The following is an 18,946-nucleotide window of genomic DNA, read 5'->3' as shown; positions in this document are numbered from 1 at the left end:
AGAACCAAAAGGCTAAAAAGGGCCAGTGAAACAGTGAAAGAAACACACTTTGGTCCTAAAACCAGAGCCAAATGGGCCCCTGAGCAATGGAGCACAAAACCAACTAATCCCTGAGCAGGAAAACCAACCAACCCCTGAACATGAAATCTAGCCTATCTGAGTTTGTCCAAGCTCAAGGGGATTGAAACCCAACCAATTCCCACTCTGAAAATCTTCTCCCTGGAGAAACTCCACCCCTAAGAAGCCCTATCTAAACCCTGTGCCTGTTCAGATTGCTGCTGCCTTTTTTTTTTTTTTTTAATTAAGAGATTTTTCTATTCGTTTTACATATTAGCCACGGATTCTCCTGTCCTTCCCTTGGGGAGTCAGCAGAGCCTGGTACATTCAGTTGAGGCAGGTCCAGTCCCCTCCTTCCTGCACCAAAGCTCAAAGACACCAAAGTATCTCAGCATAGACACTAGGTTCCAAAAGGCCGGCTCATACACCAAGGACAGGTTCCAGTTCCACTGCCTGGGGGCCTCCTAAACAGTTCAAGCTAATCAACTGTCTCAGTTATCCAAACGGCCTAGTCCAGTTCCATGGGGGCTCCTCAGCTATTGGTTCACAGTTTATGTGTTTCCACTAGTTTGGCTAGTTGTCTCTGTACTTTTACCAATCATGGTCTTGATATCTCTTGTTCATAGAATCCCTCCTCTCTCTCGTCGATTGGACTCATAGCTCTGCTTGGGGCCTGGCCGTGATTTTTGCATCTGCTTCCATCAGTCACTGGATGAGAGAGTTCTATCATGGCAGCTAAGGTGTTCAGCCATCCAGATCACCAGAGTAGGTCAGCTCAGACACCCTCTCGACCATTGCCAGTAGTCTATAGTGGAGTCATCTTTGTGGATTTCTGGGGACCTCTCTAGCACTCTGCTTCTTTCTATTCCCATGGAGTCTTCATTTATCATGGTCTCTCTTTCCTTGTTCTCCCACTCTGTTCCTGATCCAGCAAGGGCCTCCTGCTCCTGCTCCTGCCTTTTAACACCATGGCAGAGGCAGCCACCCTCCTGGATTATTCCCTCCCAATATCTCTTGAACAAGGCTTGGGTGAGACCTTCTTTCACTGGAATGGAGTAGAACAGAGAAGTAACAACTATTCACAGGAGCCAGGGTGGAGAAGAGTGGAGCAGAACTTAACACTTTTGCTGGGGAAACCTTCCACTAGCAGAGCAGAGTGGTTACATTGGGGGAGCCTTTCCCTGGAGCAGGGCTGTAAGCTGCTAAGCTTAAGTTGACTTTGGTATTCTTTGGCTCCCGACTGCTGGGATCCCTTTCCACCCAGGCTGTAATGCTTACACTTGGTGTCTATGTTCTTTTGATCTGTCACATTGTTCTGTACATATGCTTTTGTTTTCTGCTGTAACAAGACACCAATCTTCCCAGTTCCTGGAATCAGCCACTACTCCAGTCTGATTCTGGCATGAGAATGTAGTTAAAGGAGAGAGATTGCCTACCACGTGCAAGGTCCTGGCTTCTATGCTCAACTCGAGGAAGGGGGGTTAGGACAATGGGAACCACTTTTTGAGTGGGAGATGGAAGGTGTCAATGCAGAAGGGACAAACCCTATTATATTGGATGGGAATTGGTGATAATCACCCTCATGTCTCTTTGTGTGTGTGTGTGTGTGTGTGTGTGTGTGTGTGTATGTGTAGGAAATGAATGTAGGGGGCTGAAGAGATGGCTCATCAGTTACAGTACTTGATGATACTCTTGCAGAGCACCAGGATGCCGTTCTTGGCACCCACGTGGCAGCTCACAACCTAACATCAGTAACTCCAGTTCCAGGAGATCCAACACCCTCACTGGCCTCTGCAGGCACTGGACATACATGGTGCACAGGCGTCCATGCAAGCAAAACACTTATATACATAAAAGAAATCTAAAAATTGAATCAAATTTTTTCTTATATATTTTTTAAGCTTCACACACTCTGCTTCAACAGTGCCTCCCTTGTCTGTGGGCTCAGAGTGGATGTAAAGCGCACTCGGGCACTTCCTGAAGGCTGGCCTTCGTCCCTGTTGCTGCTGCCATGCCCATTTTTTGGAAGAGAAAGCTGAGGAGGTAGAACCTCTCTGCCAGACTGGAAGCTAGGTCCCTCTCACTGTGGGGAGCTTAAGGCCAGGTATCGTTTCTGGAATCCCTGGAGGGGGAGAGAAGGCTGTGGTCAGGATCGCTATAGGCCAGAGCCTGGCTGGAGCCATTTGCTCAGAGAAGTCCAGGGCTTCTGTCTTAGGGTTTCTATTGCTGTGATGAAACGCCATGACCAAAAGCAAGGGAGGAAAGGGATTGGCTTACACTTCCACATTACGGAAGTCAGGACAGGAACTCACACGGAGCAGGAACCTGGAGGCAGGAGCTGATGCAGAGGCCATGGAGGAATGCTGCTTACTGGCTTGCTCCTCATGGCTTGCTCAGCCTGCTTTCTTATAAAATTCAGGACCACTGGCCCAGGGGTGGCTCCACCCACAACGGGCTGAGCTCTCTCCCATCAATCACTAATTAAGAAAATGTCATACAGGTTTACCTCTGTGGGATCTTACGGAGGCGTTTTCTCAGATGAGGCTCCTCTTCTGTGATGACTCCAGCTTGTGTCAAGGTGACATAAAACTAAAGAGCACCGCTTCTAACTGCCAGATGACACAGATCAGCCCTCAGAGACCTGAGTCTGATAGGGGAGAGGAGTCCTGCTCTTTGGGGGTGTTCATCTGAGGTTTAATCCTCATGAGTCCCTATTCCACGGAGGGCGATACGGCCTGACTCTCAGGAAATGTTTGGTAATAAACAGTATAGCACTTTCAGGTTTACAAAGTAAAAAAACTAAATGCATACACGCGGGTGGGGGGCTCTTCAGGTGATACACACAGGCCATCTCAGTACTTGGTGATGAAGGCAGGTGGACCAGGAGTTCAAGTTCGTCCTGCCCCCATACATGGTCCCTGTCACAGCAAAACAAAGCAAGTCATCACCACCACTCCCACCACCAAAATAAAACAAAAGACCAGAAAAGTTAAGAATTTCCAGACAGTAAGGGAAGAGCATTCATCCAGCTGCAAATAGTTTCTAAGCCTGGGGTTCTATGCAAACTACAGTTTTGTGCACTTTTCCAAAAGCTTGGCCCAGTATGATGGAGTAGGTTGTCCCTTTGGTGAGTACTTTCTTCCTGGGTCTCAACTGCCGCTCGTAGGAAAAGACGGTTGAAGTCACTGCTTGATCAAAACTTCTCTTAACTACCAGCCCTGTCAAGGATGTGAGCTCGGAGCTTTCTAGAAGGCTCCCAGGTATCTGGTGACCATAGCAACTCAAACCAAACTCTGCGGCCGCAAGCCCCTCCCACCCCTTTCGGGTCGCGCCTGTTGATTTGCTCCTCCCGTTAGCCAATGACCGGTGAAGCGGGCTGTGTTCCGGGAGCTCAATGGGCACCGATGGGCGGGGAGGCGGGAAGAGAGCAGGGAAGGGCGGGCCCGGGCGGCCGGGACCGTGCGTGTTTCCGGCTCCGCTGCGGAAGGCCGGCGAGGGGAACCGTTGGGCCCGACGCGAACCGTGCGGAGCGCGGGCATCGCAGAGCGCGAGTGCGGAGCTCGGAGCGCAGCGCGATGGGCGGGGAGCAGGAGGAGGAGCGCTTCGACGGCATGCTGCTGGCCATGGCGCAGCAGCACGAGGGCGGCGTGCAGGAGGTAAGCGCCGTGGCCCGCGCCCCAGCCCTTCTCCGCCGTGGATCGCCGAGACCTCCCCCACCCCGGCCGCGCGCGGGTCCCCGCGCCCCAGCTTCCGGCCCGTCCACCCCGCGGGCGAAGTCTCAGTCCCACGCCATCGGTGCCCGGCACTTTGCCCCCAAGAGCAATTCTGTTGTCTCAGAGAGGCCCCAGAGCTTCCGCATCCGTTCTGTGTTCCACGCGTCCTTTCTCTTGCCTTTTAATGATGACTTCCTAGAGCATCCCTGGACCGACTCTCCCAGCCGTGATTTCCATCTTAACCAGAGTGGGGCCTCCTTATCACATACTGCGTGGGCTAGTGAGAACCAGGGTGAGGTCAGCACGTGGCATCTTTAAACACCAGTCGAGGAAGTGAACTGGAGACCTGTAGACTTCTCAGTAGCCTCCTACTAGGTTAAGCGTCCCGCATGGTCTAGCTTCAGTTGCCTAGTCTGTGAGGTGAAATTTAGGAATACCAGTTCTTGGTTTTTGCTTTTGTTTTTTTTGAGTCAGGGTCTTGCTGTATATCCCCTGCTTGCCCAACTTGTTATATAGACCAAGGTGACTTCCAATTCAGGGTCATCCTCCTGCCTCTGCCTTCAGAGTGCTGGGATTTAAGGCACAACTGGTTCCAAATAATAATTTTAAAGCAAGAATTTCTCTTTGCACATAAGTAAGGTACATTTTTTGGACACCTTGCACATAAGGGCAAGGTGGATCTTTTGAGTTTGAGGTCAGTCCAGTCTACAGAACTAGTTCAGGACAGCCAGGGCTACACAAGAGAAACCCCCTCTTGAAAAAAACAAAAACAAAGAAATGTATTGTTATTATTCTTGTGTGTATGTTTGTGTCAGGACAACTTCGTGGGGCCAGTTCTCTCCCGCCACCTGTACGGGTTCATGACCTTGGGTTGCCAGGCCCTTGGAGCAGTCACTGTTGCCAGTGAGCCGTCTTGCTGCCATACGATGAGCATTTCAGAAGTATAACTCGGGGTCCGATATGATGGTGCATGACTGTAATTCTGGCACTGGGAAGGAAGGAAGAGGCAGAATTGCAACAAGTTAGAGGCTAGCCTGCTTTGTCTATATAAGCAAGGTCTCAGCCAGTCAGGGGTACATAGAGAGACCCCAATATAATAACCCATAGGTGATGTTGACTGACCAGACCTAGTTAGCACTGTGGGCGTGGCTTATGAACCACAAAGATCAGCTGGTGCATATGCTGTTAATTGCCGCCCCACCCCCCCCAAATGAAATACTGGTAGAGGTGGAAAAGCCCATGGTAGTCCTGACAACTTAACATTCTCTAAGCACCCGAGGGTCATAGAGGGACAGTTTACCCAAAGTCAGCCTACCTGACCTAGGTAGGCTCCGGGGATGGGTTTTCATTTAACTTCCCATTAGGTCTTAGCATCACTCTTACTGTGATGAAATACCGTGGCCAAAAGCAAACTGGGGAGGAAAGGGTTGATTTCACTCACAGTTCTATGTAACAGTTCATCAGAAGCGGTGAGTGCGGGAACCTGGAGGCCGTGGCGGGGTGCTGCTTACTGGCTTGCTCCTCATGGCTTACTCGGCCTGCTTTGTAGAGAACTTAGGACCGCTGGCCGGTGGTGGCGCACACCTTTAGTCCCAGTACTCGAGAGGCAGAGCCAGGCAGATATCTGAGTTCCAGGCTAGCCTGGTCTACAGAGCGAGATCCAGGACAGGCACCAAAACTACACAGAAAAACCCTGGTGGTGGGGGGGTGGAGAACTTGGGACCACCACCCTGGGGGTGGTGCCATCCCACAATGGGCTGGGCCCTCCTGCATCAGTCACTAATTAAGAAACTGCTCTGTAGGCTTGCCTATAGCCCAATCTTAGGGAGGCATTTTATCAACTCAGGCTCCCTCCTCTCAGATGACTTTAGCTTGTGTCAAGTTGACATAAAACCAGTCCACTACACATTCCAAGTCTTTCCTGTAGGTGATTGTGTTGACCAAGGACTTCTAGATCCCTTGAAGGGAGAGAGTGTGTCAAATCTGCAAATGTGAACAGCCTCCTTGTCTCCAAATAGATTCTAAACTGACACACAAATAGATTCGGGAGTGAGTTTACTTTCTGTTTGGATGAATTGAAAGTGCCTAGAAGTAGGGGTTGCACACATTGGGGTAAGTTCTCGTGTCAAATTTAGAACCATAGATGAACCTTGAAGACATTTATGGTAAGTGAGATAAGTCATGTAGGAGAGGACAAACGGTGCCGGGCATGGTGGTGCAGGCCTTTTAATCCCAGCTTTCAGGAGGTAGAGGCAGCCTGGTCTACAGAGTGAGATCCAGGACAGCCAGGGCTACACAGAGAAACCCTGTCTCAAAACAACAACAGAAAGCTGTAAACGTAAGTGGAAAGTCCGATGCTAACAGTGGACCATCAGAACATCACAGCTTAGCAATACAGTGCAGTGTGGAGTGTTAGCAGTTTGCTTTTGTGGTGGAGTATCATTCGGGCTGGGAGCTGACTCTGGCTGCTCAGGATGGCAAGGCAACATCATCTGTACATATAGCCCAGGAAAGACCAAATAGATTCCATTTCTACTCAGTGCATACTGCTGTTGTACCAAAGTGAAGTCTAAACCCTAAGGTGCCTGCCATCTTCAGCTGGCGACCGACCGTCTGTCCTCTGAGCCATGGCTCCTGTAGGGAGAGTCTGTCGTCCACGAGCCCATCTCCCTCTGTGCCAGATGCTCCTAAGAGTTTAGTGAGTACCAGCATTCATTGCTCTCAGCTTTCTGAGGACACGATGTGACCATCTGCCGCAAGCTTCTTCTTCGATGGACCGAACCCCAGACTTTAAGCTAGAATAAACGCTTTCTCCCTTGAGTTGGTTTTCTCAGGTGTTCTCTCTCTCTCTCTCTCTCTCTCTCTCTCTCTCTCTCTCTCTCTCTCTCTCTCTCTCTCTCGCGCTCTCGCGCTCGCGCTCTCGCTCTCTCGCTCTTTTTTTTTTTTTTGGTTTTTCGAGACAGGGTTTCTCGGTGTAGCTTTGCGCCTTTCCTGGAACTCGCTTTGGAGACCAGGCTGGCCTCGAACTCACAGAGATCCGCCTGCCTGAGCCTCCCGAGTGCTGGGATTAAAGGTGTGCGCCACCACCTCCCAGCTTGTGAATCGAGTTTGAGGCCAGCCACTGCTATGTAGTAAGACCTTGTCTCAAAAACAACAGGAGCCAGGCAGTGGTGGCGCACGCCTTTAATCCCAGCACTCGGAGGCAGAGGCAGGCAGATCTCCGTCTGTCTCAAAAAACAAACAAACAAACAAACAACAACAACAAAAAAAAAACAGGGATCGGAGAGATGGCTGAGTTAAGAGCACATACTGCTCTTCCAGAGGACCCGAGTTTGATTCCCGGCAGCTCACAACTGCCTGTAACTTCAGTTTCAGGGGATTCCTACTCTGGCCTTTGTGTTCCAGACACTCCTAAGAGCTTGCTTTTTAAAAAAGATTTACTTGTTTTTACCTTATGTGTGTGAGGGTTTGCCTGCATGTGTGTATGTGCAGTGTGTGTGTGTGTGTGTGTGTGTGTGTGTGTGTGTGTGTGTGTGTGTGTTTCTGGTGCCATGGATATCTAGTGAAGAGGATATCAGATCTCCTGGAGTTACAGATGATTAGGAAGGACCAGCTCAGGGCTGGGAACGGAATCCAGGTTCTCTGCGAGAGCAGGGAGTGCTCTTCGTGGCTCAGTCTTCTGTCCAGCCCTGTGCTTCTTAATCCTGAGTGCTGAGATCAAAGGTGTCTGACACGGCCGGGTGCGTGTGTGTTTATGTGTGTGGGGGGTGCGCCACAGCATGTGTGTGTTTATATGGGGGGGGTGTGCACCACAGCATGTGTGTGTTTATATGGGGGGGGGGTGTGTGAGTGCCACAGCATTCGTGTGGCGCTTAGATGAGAACTTTCAGGAGTTGTTTCTTCTAGTGTGGGTTCTGGGCAACAGCCCAGGTGGTCAGGGTTGCACAACAGGGGCTCTTACCACTGAGCTATCTTAGACATTTAGATGGGCTTTCCTGTCTAGTGGTGAAGGCTTTGTTCGGGCATTCAAGTCCCGGGAGTGGAGGAAGAGTGGCCGGCTGGGGCCGGCACCACTGTGAAGGTGGATGTGCGTACACACACACACACACACACACACCGGCACCACTGTGAAGGTGGATGTGCGTGTACACACACACACACACACACACACACAAGAAATGAGTTTGTGTTTCAGGTTGAAGGTCCTGGCAGAAAGGACTCAGATACTTGGTAGGGAGGCTGGCTGTTCAGGTGGGAGGTTCAGAGGGAATGCTCAAGTTCAAGTTCTCCCCTAAACTAGGACCTTGCTGCAGTTGAGGGCCCCCATCCTAGCCCCAGCCCTCAGCCTCCCCCTCTGTCTTTCAGCTTGTGAACACCTTCTTCAGCTTCCTTCGACGCAAAACAGACTTTTTCGTTGGAGGAGAAGAGGGGATGGCAGAGAAGGTGAGTGCTGGCGATCCTTCTCCGTGGGTGGGTTTGGTGCTGGGAAGGAAGGTCGCCTGGCTTGTGTAAGCCGAATGCACGGATGCACGCAGGCTGGGGGCCGGGGAAGGGAATGAGCTGTCCCTGAGGCCCTGCCCCTGGCTGGGTCCTGAGAGCTTCCTGTGGTCCCTGAGCGGGTTCATTGTATGGATGAGGAAGTTGGCTCGGGTGGTTTACACTCTGCAGAGTCCCTGCTGGGTTGTAGAAGAACACCATGGAGACCATCTGTGTAGGCTTGGCGTCCATCCCTGAGTCATCCTCCACCCACCAGGTTTTTACCGATTATCTGGCTGGGGGATGAGTGGCTAGACATTACAATTGGAAGCTTAAAACCAGGCATGGTGGTACATGCCTGTAATCCTAGCACTGAATTTGAGGATAGCCTGTGCTACATAGTGAATTCAGATCTAACCCCATCTCAAAAGAGAAAGCAAAAATTAAAAAAAAACAACTACAGACACAGCAGCTCAGGCCTGTAGTTTCAGCACTTAGGAGGTGGTGGCACAAGGATTAGGAGCTTAGGGCCATCCTTGGCTACATCACTAGATCCTGTGTCAGATAGCTCTGCTACCCCTTTCCTCCACATTACAATGAGCTCCTACCTCAGACTCACAACAGGAAGGCTGTGTGTGGTGCTACACAAGGTCACTGTGGAGGCCGAGGCGGGGGTGGCTAGGCCTGCAAGTGTGACACCAGCCTGGCACACTTGAAAAGAGAGGGTAACCACCGCAACAAAGTGTTGACGGAGGTGTGCGGAAGTTAGAACCTCGGGGCACAGCCGGCGGGGATGTCGGGTGGCCCCTCTGCCGTGGCAAAGAGCCTGGTGGTCCTGGAGTATGAAAATAGCATCACCGTGCCCAGCAGTTCCTTTTCTGGGCGAGATCGGGAAGATTTGCTTGCACGTGCTTATGTTCCTGATAACAGACATTATTCAGAATAAGCAAAAGGGGGGAGGGGCCTGGAGCGAAGGCTCTGTGTAAGAGGGAGGGCCGCAGTTGCTGAGGACTGAGGTTTCCCGGAACCCACATCAGGTAGCTCACAAATGTCTGTAACCAGCGTCATGGGATGTGATGCCCTCTCTTAGCCTTCCTGTGCACTTGAACTCAGATGTGTATACCACCAGCTCAGAGAGATACACATACACGTTTTTTTGTTTTTTGAGACAGGGTTTCTCTGTGTAGCCTTGGCTGTCCTGGAACTCTCTCTGTAGACTAGGCTGGCCTTAAACTCAGAGATCCCCCTGCTTCTGCCTCCTGAGTGCTGGGATTAAAGGCCTGTGTCACCATGCCCAGCATGAGATCTTAAACAAAAAGCCCAATCCTTTGACATACCGCTCAAGTCTAATACTCAAATTCAGGTTTGCTAAGAGCTCATTAGACTGAGAGCTTGGGGCAGCGCTTCAGGTACTCTTCTTACTACTATTATGAGAGATACTGGGAGGCGCTCGGGAGGCAGAGGCAGGAGGATCTCTGAGTTTGAGAGTAGGGGTAGTGAGTTCTGGGCCAATTCACACACACCACACACACGCATGCACACGCACACACATGCACACGCACGCACACACAAACACACACAGACACACAAACACACACAGACACACAAACACACACAGACACACACATGCACACACACACAAACACGCACAGACACACACACAAACACACACAGACACACAAACACACACAGACACACAGACACACAAACACACACAGACACACACATGCACACACACACAAACACGCACAGACACACACAAACACACACACAACACACACACATGCATGCACACAACACACGCACACACACAACACACACACATACACACACAAACACACATACACAGACACACACACAGACACACACACATGCACACACACACACAGACACACACACACAGGAAGAGGCATATACCACATGACCATGTGACAGGGTGTGAGGGTGTGGCGCACGCGCATACATACACACACACACACGCACGCGCACACACACGCACGCATGCACACACAGAGGAAGAGCCGTAGTCCACATGACAGGGTGTGAGGGTGTGGCGCACGTGCGTGCATACACACACACACACACACACACACACAGAGGAAGAGCCGTAGTCCACATGACAGGGTGTGAGGGTGTGGCGCACACGCATACATACACACACACAGAGGAAGAGGCGTACACCACACGACCACATGACAGGGTGTGAGGGTGTGGCCCTGCCATGTCCTCTCTGGTTTTGCTTTCTTCCCAGGATCTTCATGTTCAGCAGCTGGGAATGGTTCAGGCTTCATTGTTCCGGGATTTCATGTGTGAGCATGGTTGATAACTCCATCATTGGCTGTTGTTGATCCCGTCAGTCTGCAGGTCTCCCCACTGCCTTCCTCCACTGGGGACTGGGTTAGAAGGTCCAGCCTCAGCGCTTGCTGAGTCTTCTTAGCAACCGGCAGGCCCTGAGCTCTGAGACAGTACTTTTTTTTTCTCCAAGACAGGGTTTCTCTGTAGCTTTGGAGCCTGTCCTGGATCTTGCGCTGTAGATCAGGCTGGCCTCGAACTCTGAGAGATCTGCCTGCCTCTGCCTACTGAGTGCTGGGATTAAAGGCGTGCGCCCTCACCGCCTGGCCCCAGACAGGATTCTAACAGACATGGTTTCAGTCTAACAGAAGATGCCAAGGACTTAGGAGCTTTGTGTCAGGAACCTGGGACAGAGACTTGGTTTCTTACTGTAGCTCTCATCCACCTTGTGGGTTGCAGCTGAAGTTTTTGCTCTATAGGATCATTGGATGCTGTCAGGTGGACTTCAGGCTTGATTTCTTCCCAGCACTCTATTGTAGACAGACAGGAAGTACAGAGCAGTCAGTGGTCTCTCTGACGCTGTCAGCTGTGGTCATGTCTGGACCTGTCACTTCAGGATAGTCTACCATCTTTCTTTGTAGAAGCTTTCTTGGGGAGTTTTATTTAATGGGTTACATTCGTTTATGTTGTGGAATATTTGTCTAATGATGCAAAGATGTGTTGCATTCCTTCATGTTGCATTTGTTTAACTCTGAAGCTGTGCTACTTTGCCTGCCTAAAACACCTGATTGGTTTAATAAAGAGCTGAACAGCCAATAGCTAGGCAGGAGAGAGGATAGGCGGAGCTGGCGGGCAGAGAGAATAAATAGTAGGACTCTGGGGAAGGGGGATCAAGGAGCAAGAAAAGGAGGAGCCAGCCCCCCAGCTACACAGCCAGATGAGGAATAAGAAGGAAAGAAAAGAGATACAGAAAAAGAGAAAGGTAAAAGCCCAGAGGCAAAAGGTAGACTGGATAAGTTAGAAAAGCTGGCTAGAAATAATCCAAGCTAAGGCCAGGCATTCATAAGAAAGAATAAGACTGTGTGATTTATTTGGGAGCTGGGTGGCAGGCCTCCAAAGAGTAAAAAAAAACAACAAAAAACCCACAAAGCTTTCCATCACTCTTTGCTTTCATGTAGGAAGCGTCCATACTACCGCTTTCAGAATAGTTACTCGTGTGTTTCCAAGGTGACCCATGAGGTGGGTGTTTTTCTCTACTGTTAAAACTGTGGACTTGAGTAAACATGTTCCAGGGTTGTTACCAAGTCAATCAAGAGGGAAATCTGTGTCAAAGGACACAGGCCAGTTTGGCTTTGATACTAGCGTGAGTGAGACTCCCTGTCAGCCCCCATGCCAGGTCCCATGCAAACTGCTGTCTCTTCCATCTTGGGGTGTACCGTGGTATTGTCACCTGCTTCCCCGATTCCCTCAACCTAGCTTAGGTCAGCCTTTCTCCTCCTTTTTGTTTGTCTTTGGCTGTCAGTAAAGGATACTCAGTTCTTTGTCATTTAATAATTTTGTGTGTGGTCCTGGGCACTAACCCTTAGGCTTGGCACCACTGACGTGTGTCCGTGCCCCCGCCCCCAGTCAAAGTCTGGATGTGGAGAGCACAGTGGCCTTACACTTGATCTTTCCCCTTCTGCCTCGGGGTGCTGGGATTACAGGAGTGGAATCACCATGCCTGGCTGTGTCGTTGATTCTGTCTTTATTCTGTGAACGTTGGAACAGATACACTTCCCAGTCAGCAGCTTAATGAGAGGTGTTTTGTAAAAATATTCTACGTTCAGAAAAATGGTTGAGGTATTTGAGATGCTACGGAGAGAGGTCAGGCAGGATCCGGCTTCAGAGGGCATGAGACACAGCCCTCATGATTCCACTCAAGTGAGGGAGGTGCCGACCACATGGTGGGGTGCAGTTAAGAGCCTTGTTCTTGGATTGAAGAAGGCTGTTCTTGGATTGAACAAGGCTGTCCCAGGTAAAGGGAGCAACAGATAGCAAATGCAGAGCTGTGGAAGTTACTCAAAGAAAAAGTTGCATGCACGCATGCTTGCGCTTTGCAGGCCAGATAGAAGGCCCTGGCAGAGGCTGAGTCAGAGGCCGCATGTGGAGGTAGTGGGCCATTCTGTGTAAGGCTGCTTCTGGAGGCCCGGACCTTGTGGAGGGGAGACAGCTCAGCCTGAAGCAGCCATGGCCTTAAGGCTGGTACCAGGTGGGTCTTCCTAAATGACTCTTCACTGGCCTTGGTCACTTGGATAATTGTTGCTATCACTGAAAATGAGGAACTTCCAAGGAGAAAGATGCTGGGGTACTGGTTTGTGGGGTAGGTGAGTGTAGCAAGCTTTCTTGTCATATTAATTATGAAAGCTTGGCCTTAGCTTAGACTTTTCCCCAACTAGCTCTTGTAACTTACATTAGTCTGTCTCTATTAATCTACATTCTGTCACGTGGCTCGGTTACCTCTTCTGGACAGACTTCTTCAGGGTCTCTCTGGCATCTCCCTGCCTCTCTTCTTCCCAGAGCTCTCTCCCTGGAAATCCCGCTTAGTCTCTCCTGCCTAGCTATTGGCCATTCAGCTCTTTATTAGACCAACCACAGTGACACATCTTCACACAGTGTACACATATCCACCACAGGTAAGGGTGGAAAGGAGCCAGGTTGGATCTGCCTGTTCCCTGGGTGAGGGCCAGCCGGCTCTGCACCTCCCGACCCCAGCTCTAGACATCTCCTCACTGAGACCTCTCAGTCTTCTGGGGCCTGTGGCGCATCTTGGAAGTTAAGAGAGGGCAGGGGCCAGGTATGCACTTCAAACCCAGTCTGGAAAAGGGAGAAAGATGGGGTTAGGCGGGGCCAAGAGACAGAATCAACAGAACCCCTCCCTGAGCAGCTGCGTGCCTCTAGTCCACTGCTTGAATGTGTTACTGACCCTGGGGGTGGTCGGGGTCAGGCTCTGGTGCCTTTGGGTTGGGTGTGGGTAACTGCAGTTCCCCCTGCCAGACTAGGAACCGTTCTTGTCCCTGTCAGCTCTGACGAGAAAACACCTGTGTTCAACCACCAGGCCCAGAATGCCTCACTCTCTCACCCGCCAGCCTGTGGCTCCCAGCCACATGTCAGGGACCCTCACGGCCCCTGCACAGACCACCGTTAGCGTGCCCTTTGGTGGGAGGGGACTGGGAAGAAGGGTCAGCTGCTGCTCTGCTTGGCCCTGTCTTTGCTGGTGGCTCATCCGCCCTCTTTTAACCTCCAGCGGCGAGGAAGTCATAGGACAAGTGGATTGTGACATGATTTATGGGCTGGAAGAGGCGAGGGCCTTGTCCCTGCCCCTCCTTGGCCAGTGATCGTCAGATGGCTTGAGTTCAAGGTCCCCGTGATTAGAAACTGGGGACAAGGCCCTGTGTTGGAACGGCCTCTGCTGCAGTTGATTCCTGACCTGCTGTCCCTCTCCACGGCAGCATGGCCTCTGAGCGCCTCCTCTCTCTCACACCCAGCATAGCTCTTGAACCTGCTGGCGCTCTGCAGAGTCTGAAGCTGCCCAGCATGGCATGGGGCTGGGAGTTGGGAGGGAGAGTCACAGATGATGAGAGTCAGGGAGCATTTGGCAGACCCTTGGGTGTGGGAGGCCATGGGTGACTTCTGTGACTGCCTCCTCCCTCCAGCTTAGGGTCAGGGATGCTTGGAAGGTGGCTTATTGAGCACTGATCCCAGGGTAGGTGGGGTGGCTGCCCTGGGAGACCTCAGGTGTGCACTGTGTATGAGTGTGGGTGGCCAGACTTGCATTTTCCAAGGGTCTGTTCAGAGTCCACTAGGTAAAATTAAAACTCAAGAGACATTTGAGCTGGTCCTGGAGACTGGCCAGTAAGACGAAGACCTCATTCTAGGTGAGAACAGCATATGCCGAGGCTGCGTTTAGAGAGAGATGGGGTGACTCAGGGTCAGGTGCCATGGGGTTAGCCTGAGGGGGTGGGGGGATGGGGGCGGGAGGGGCATCTAGCAGGTACTGGGGTTGAAGCATCATGGGAGGCTCACTCAGTGGACATGAAAGGACTTGAAATCAGAAGCTCTCTGTTTAGGAAGGAAAATGGCCTATTCCCTTGGGAGGGGTCTACTTGCTAATTCTGGGTGGGACTTTTTGAGTGCCGCCATCTGGGGCTGTGTGCCCAAGATGGACATAGGCAAAAAGAGAGAAAGTCAGGGAATAGGCAGTGTAGACCTGGGTGCTAGGGAGGCTTCCTAAAAGGGCTGAGCTTGCGTTCTGCTTGTAACAGAAGCAGCTACCGGCCCCGTCCTCACCGTCCTCACGGGGCACAGCCACACACCTGACGGCATTTGCAAGGCAGGGGCGGGCAGGGCTTTGTCTCTAGGCCTTAAGACACTGTCCCTGCTCTGACGGTTCACTGCCCTCCCTAGCTCATCACACAGACTTTTAAGCACCACAACCAGCTGGCACAGAAGGCCCGGAGAGAGAAGCGAGCGCGGCAGGAGACTGAGAGGCAGGAGAAGGCAGAGCGGGCAGCCCGGCTGGCCAAGGAGGCCAAGGCAGAGACCCCTGGGCCTCAGATCAAGGAGCTGACCGACGAGGAGGCAGAGAGACTGCAGCTGGAGATTGACCAGGTCAGGCTGCGCTTCCCTCCTCTGCCCCCATCCCTGACCGCATTGGCCCTGGGAAGTAGGGCTCTGTTCCAACTGTGTGCCTTTTGCTTCAGAAAAAGGATGCAGAGAATCATGAGGTCCAGCTCAAGAATGGCAGCCTCGACTCACCAGGGAAGCAGGTAAGATAGACTAGCAGGAGGCGTGGGCATCAGCTTCCTCCCTTCAACAGAATTCCCTCGTCACCCTCCCCTGCCCCTAGCCTTGGGGACTCTTCCATACTTCAAGGTCCCACTCCAAAGATATGGAAAACAGAACAGAGTCAGTGTGGTGGCCCACATCTGTAATTTCAGCACCTGCGGGGCTGAGGCAGAAAAATTGATGTATATATGGGCTATCTAGTGAGAACCTATCTCAAAGCAATGTATTTTTTCCAACCCAGGCATAGTGGCACACGCCTTTAATGCCAGCACTCAGGAGGCAGGGGCATGTGAATCTCTGAGTTCTAGGTCAGCCAGGTTATGTAGTAAGACACTGTTTAGGATAATGGTGATACTTTTTTGGTAACTGGCCTTAAGCCTGGGACAAGAACACCCACAGGTGGGCTGAAAAGAGGGCCCGTGGTTAGGAGTACTTGATGCTTTTGCAAAGGTCCCAGGTTTGGTTCTCAGCACCCACATGGTGGTTCACAGCCATCTCTAACTTCGGTTAGATGCCCTCTTCTGTACTCTGTGGGTATCAAGCATGCACATGGTGCACATACATACACATGCAAGCAAAATACTCAGAGACTTAAAATATTTCTTAAAATGCTCACAAGTCCCACCGGGCGGTGGCAGCGGCGCACGCCTTTAATCCCAGCACTTGGGAGGCAGAGGCAGGTGGATATCTGAGTTCAAGGCCAGCCTGGTCTACCAAGTGAGTTCCAGGACAGCCAGGGTTGTTATATAGAGAAACCCTGTCTCAAAAAACCAAAAACCAAACAAACAAACAAAATGCATACAACTCAGAGGGCACCCTGAAGGGTGGGCTGAGGGGCCGTGGGCTCCGCCATATATCCTTTATCACGATACATTCTGAGCCCCTCTGGCAGAGATCAGGACCTGTTTTATCTTGATTCCCAGTGGTCCGGGGTGTGTAGGTCTGCCATGCTTAGGTCTGCTCTTGTGACTGTTAAGTCCAGTGGCAGTTCCGGGCCTGGCCTGGTGGAAGTCTGGTCTGTCAGGTAAGTCACTGAGCACCCCTGACTGTGAGCAGGATGCTGAGGAGGAGGAAGAGGAGGAAGATGAGAAGGACAGAGGAAAGCTGAAGCCCAACCTAGGCAACGGGGCTGACCTGCCCAACTACCGCTGGACGCAGACCCTGTCGGAGCTAGATCTGGCGGTGCCCTTCCGAGTCAGCTTCCGGCTGAAGGGGAAGGACGTGGTGGTGGACATCCAGCGGCGGCACCTCCGGGTGGGCCTCAAAGGGCAGCCCCCGCTGATTGACGGCGAGCTGTACAACGAGGTCAAGGTGGAGGAGAGCTCGTGGCTCATCGAGGACGGCAAGGTGGTGACCGTGCATCTGGAGAAGGTGAGGAGGCCGGGGAGGCCCGGCCCGCCCGGGTGCCGACGGGGCGGGGTGGGGGGTGTGTGTGTGTGTCCCCTCGTCCCCGCTGGCTGTGGGGCAGGCCTTGGGGACTTACTCCTCTCTGCCCTTACCGTGTGGTCAGGAAACAGCTTCCATTCAGCTGTGTGCCTCGCTAGGCGCCGGGTGGGTAGAGGCAGGCTGAGCACTCGTGTACGCCACGCCTCTTCCTTCCCATCATGCTTGAACACCTGCTGTGTGCCAGGCACTGTTCTAAGGACTGGAGAGCAGTGAACAGAATGTAGTTTGCTCTCATGACGTCCACGTTGTCTCCTACACTGCCTTCCTAGAGGTAGGACGTTTACTGGGGAAAATAAAGGCATGTCTGGAAAGGGTCAGAGCCCAAAGACAGCTTCCCCGGCACAGACGGTGGCTCGGCTGCCTCTACTTGGTTTTCCTCCCAGCCAGAATCTCCTTTCTCGTTCTTTGCTTTTTTTCTAAATTTTCAAAAGATTTATTTATCATACCTTGGGGTTTTGCCTGCATCTGTGTTTGTGTGAGGGTGTCAGAGCCCCTGGGACTGGAGTTACAGGCAGTTGTGAACCGCCACGTGTTACTCCAGCCTCTCTCCTCCACGCTGAGTGGCCACCGCACACTTCTTGCTGTGGTGCATTGATTTGTAACTGTTGGCCTCTGTGTGGACAGAAGTCTGGTTCTTCTATACCCCTGGTCCCAGCACAGGCCTGCATGGGGCTTGGATGCAGATGTGGATGGGAGAGAGTTCAGTTCTAAAAGGGTTGAGGTGTCATCCCTGGGTCAGAGCTTTCCTTCCCAGGATGTCTCCCTCTGCCTCCTCTCAGATCAATAAGATGGAATGGTGGAACCGCTTGGTTACCAGTGACCCTGAAATCAATACCAAGAAGATTAACCCTGAAAACTCCAAGGTGAGTCCTACTTGGCTCGGAAGCTTTTTTGTGGAGCTTGGGGGATAGGTAGGCCAGTGCATCCTTCATTCTTCTCTCTGCCTCTCCCTAGCTGTCAGACCTGGACAGTGAGACTCGCAGCATGGTGGAGAAGATGATGTATGACCAAAGACAGAAGTCCATGGGCTTGCCCACCTCTGATGAGCAGAAGAAGCAGGAGATCCTGAAGAAGTAAGCAACCTGGGGATAGGAGGATTGCCCTGGGGACTTAGGCCTGGGTGGTGACAGCGTGCCACTGTATGGGACTCTAGACTGCCCTGCCCCCTTCCTGCATGAACCAGCCAAGTTCATGGTTCTGTGGCCTTGGCTTGCCTACCCTGACTGCTTGCCAGGGTCACCTCCAGGACAAGGCCACCTTAAGAGTAGGAAGCAATAGGTAAGAGTAGGTCATCGCCACCTACTGGAAACTGGAGCCACGGCTGATACTCCCACTTCAGCCTTGAGGGTTCAAATGGGCTTCAGCTCTCAGGCCCCACGAAGCTTGGCCCTGGGTTCTTCAGGGTTCTGAGGAGGTTAGGCCCAGTGTCAGGACTGGAAATAGGCTAGCTTGGGGTGGACAGCTTGCTTTACTCTTACACTTCTGTTTCCCAGGTTCATGGATCAGCACCCAGAGATGGATTTCTCCAAAGCTAAATTCAACTAACTCCTGTGCTTGCCTTCCTGAACTCTTGAGATTGGCCCCTAAATTTCCTCTCCCACCTTTTCCTGGGACCTGGGAACCTTAGGGCTGGGGCAGGCATGGGACTTCCCGGGCATGTGAGCTCCGGGGCTTCACCGGAGAAGGGCTGGGTCCTGGGGGTCCTCCCCTCCCCGTTTGGCCTGTTACACATTAAAACTATTTACCCTGCTCCTCCCGTGTCCTCCCTTTAGCCCTCTCTAGCTGCTGCTGGGGTTTTGGCTTCTTGCCCAGATTCTGCTGTGTAGAATTCTACCTACTAGGACAGGTTCTTGATTCTGGATCTCCGCTCCCTTTATGACTTAGGAGGACTGTAACACAGGTTTTAGGTATTTATTTATTTAGAGACAGGGTTTCTCTGTAGCCTTTGCAATCCTGGAACGAACTTTGTAGACCAGACTGGCATCAAACTCAGATCCCCCCCTGCCTCTGCTTCCTGCGTGCTGGGATTAAAGGCATGCGCCACTACCACTGGGCCCTGTTTCAGTTTTTATTGTGTGTGCACATGTGCTACAGCACATGTATGAAGTTCAGAGGACAGCTTTGTGGCTCAGTTCTCT

At 51.9% G+C, this 18,946-nt stretch overlaps 1 protein-coding gene across 1 annotated transcript; it reads left to right on the top strand.

The window, feature by feature from the left end:
• The first annotated feature begins 3,497 nt into the window (after nt 1-3,497).
• On the top strand, nt 3,498-18,560 carry Nudc (nuclear distribution C, dynein complex regulator). The gene is made up of 8 exons (XM_028888205.2): nt 3,498-3,713; nt 8,136-8,213; nt 14,982-15,185; nt 15,278-15,343; nt 16,419-16,733; nt 17,588-17,671; nt 17,763-17,881; nt 18,302-18,560. Exons 1-8 carry the CDS (start codon nt 3,633-3,635, stop codon nt 18,351-18,353), a joined length of 999 nt encoding a protein of 332 aa, XP_028744038.1. The 5' UTR covers nt 3,498-3,632; the 3' UTR covers nt 18,354-18,560.
• The last annotated feature ends 386 nt before the right edge of the window (nt 18,561-18,946 follow it).

This window comes from Peromyscus leucopus, chromosome 2 (genome assembly GCF_004664715.2).
Source record: "Peromyscus leucopus breed LL Stock chromosome 2, UCI_PerLeu_2.1, whole genome shotgun sequence".
Classification (NCBI taxonomy): Eukaryota; Metazoa; Chordata; class Mammalia; order Rodentia; family Cricetidae; genus Peromyscus; species Peromyscus leucopus.
This window is presented reverse-complemented; position numbering and strand designations above follow the sequence as displayed.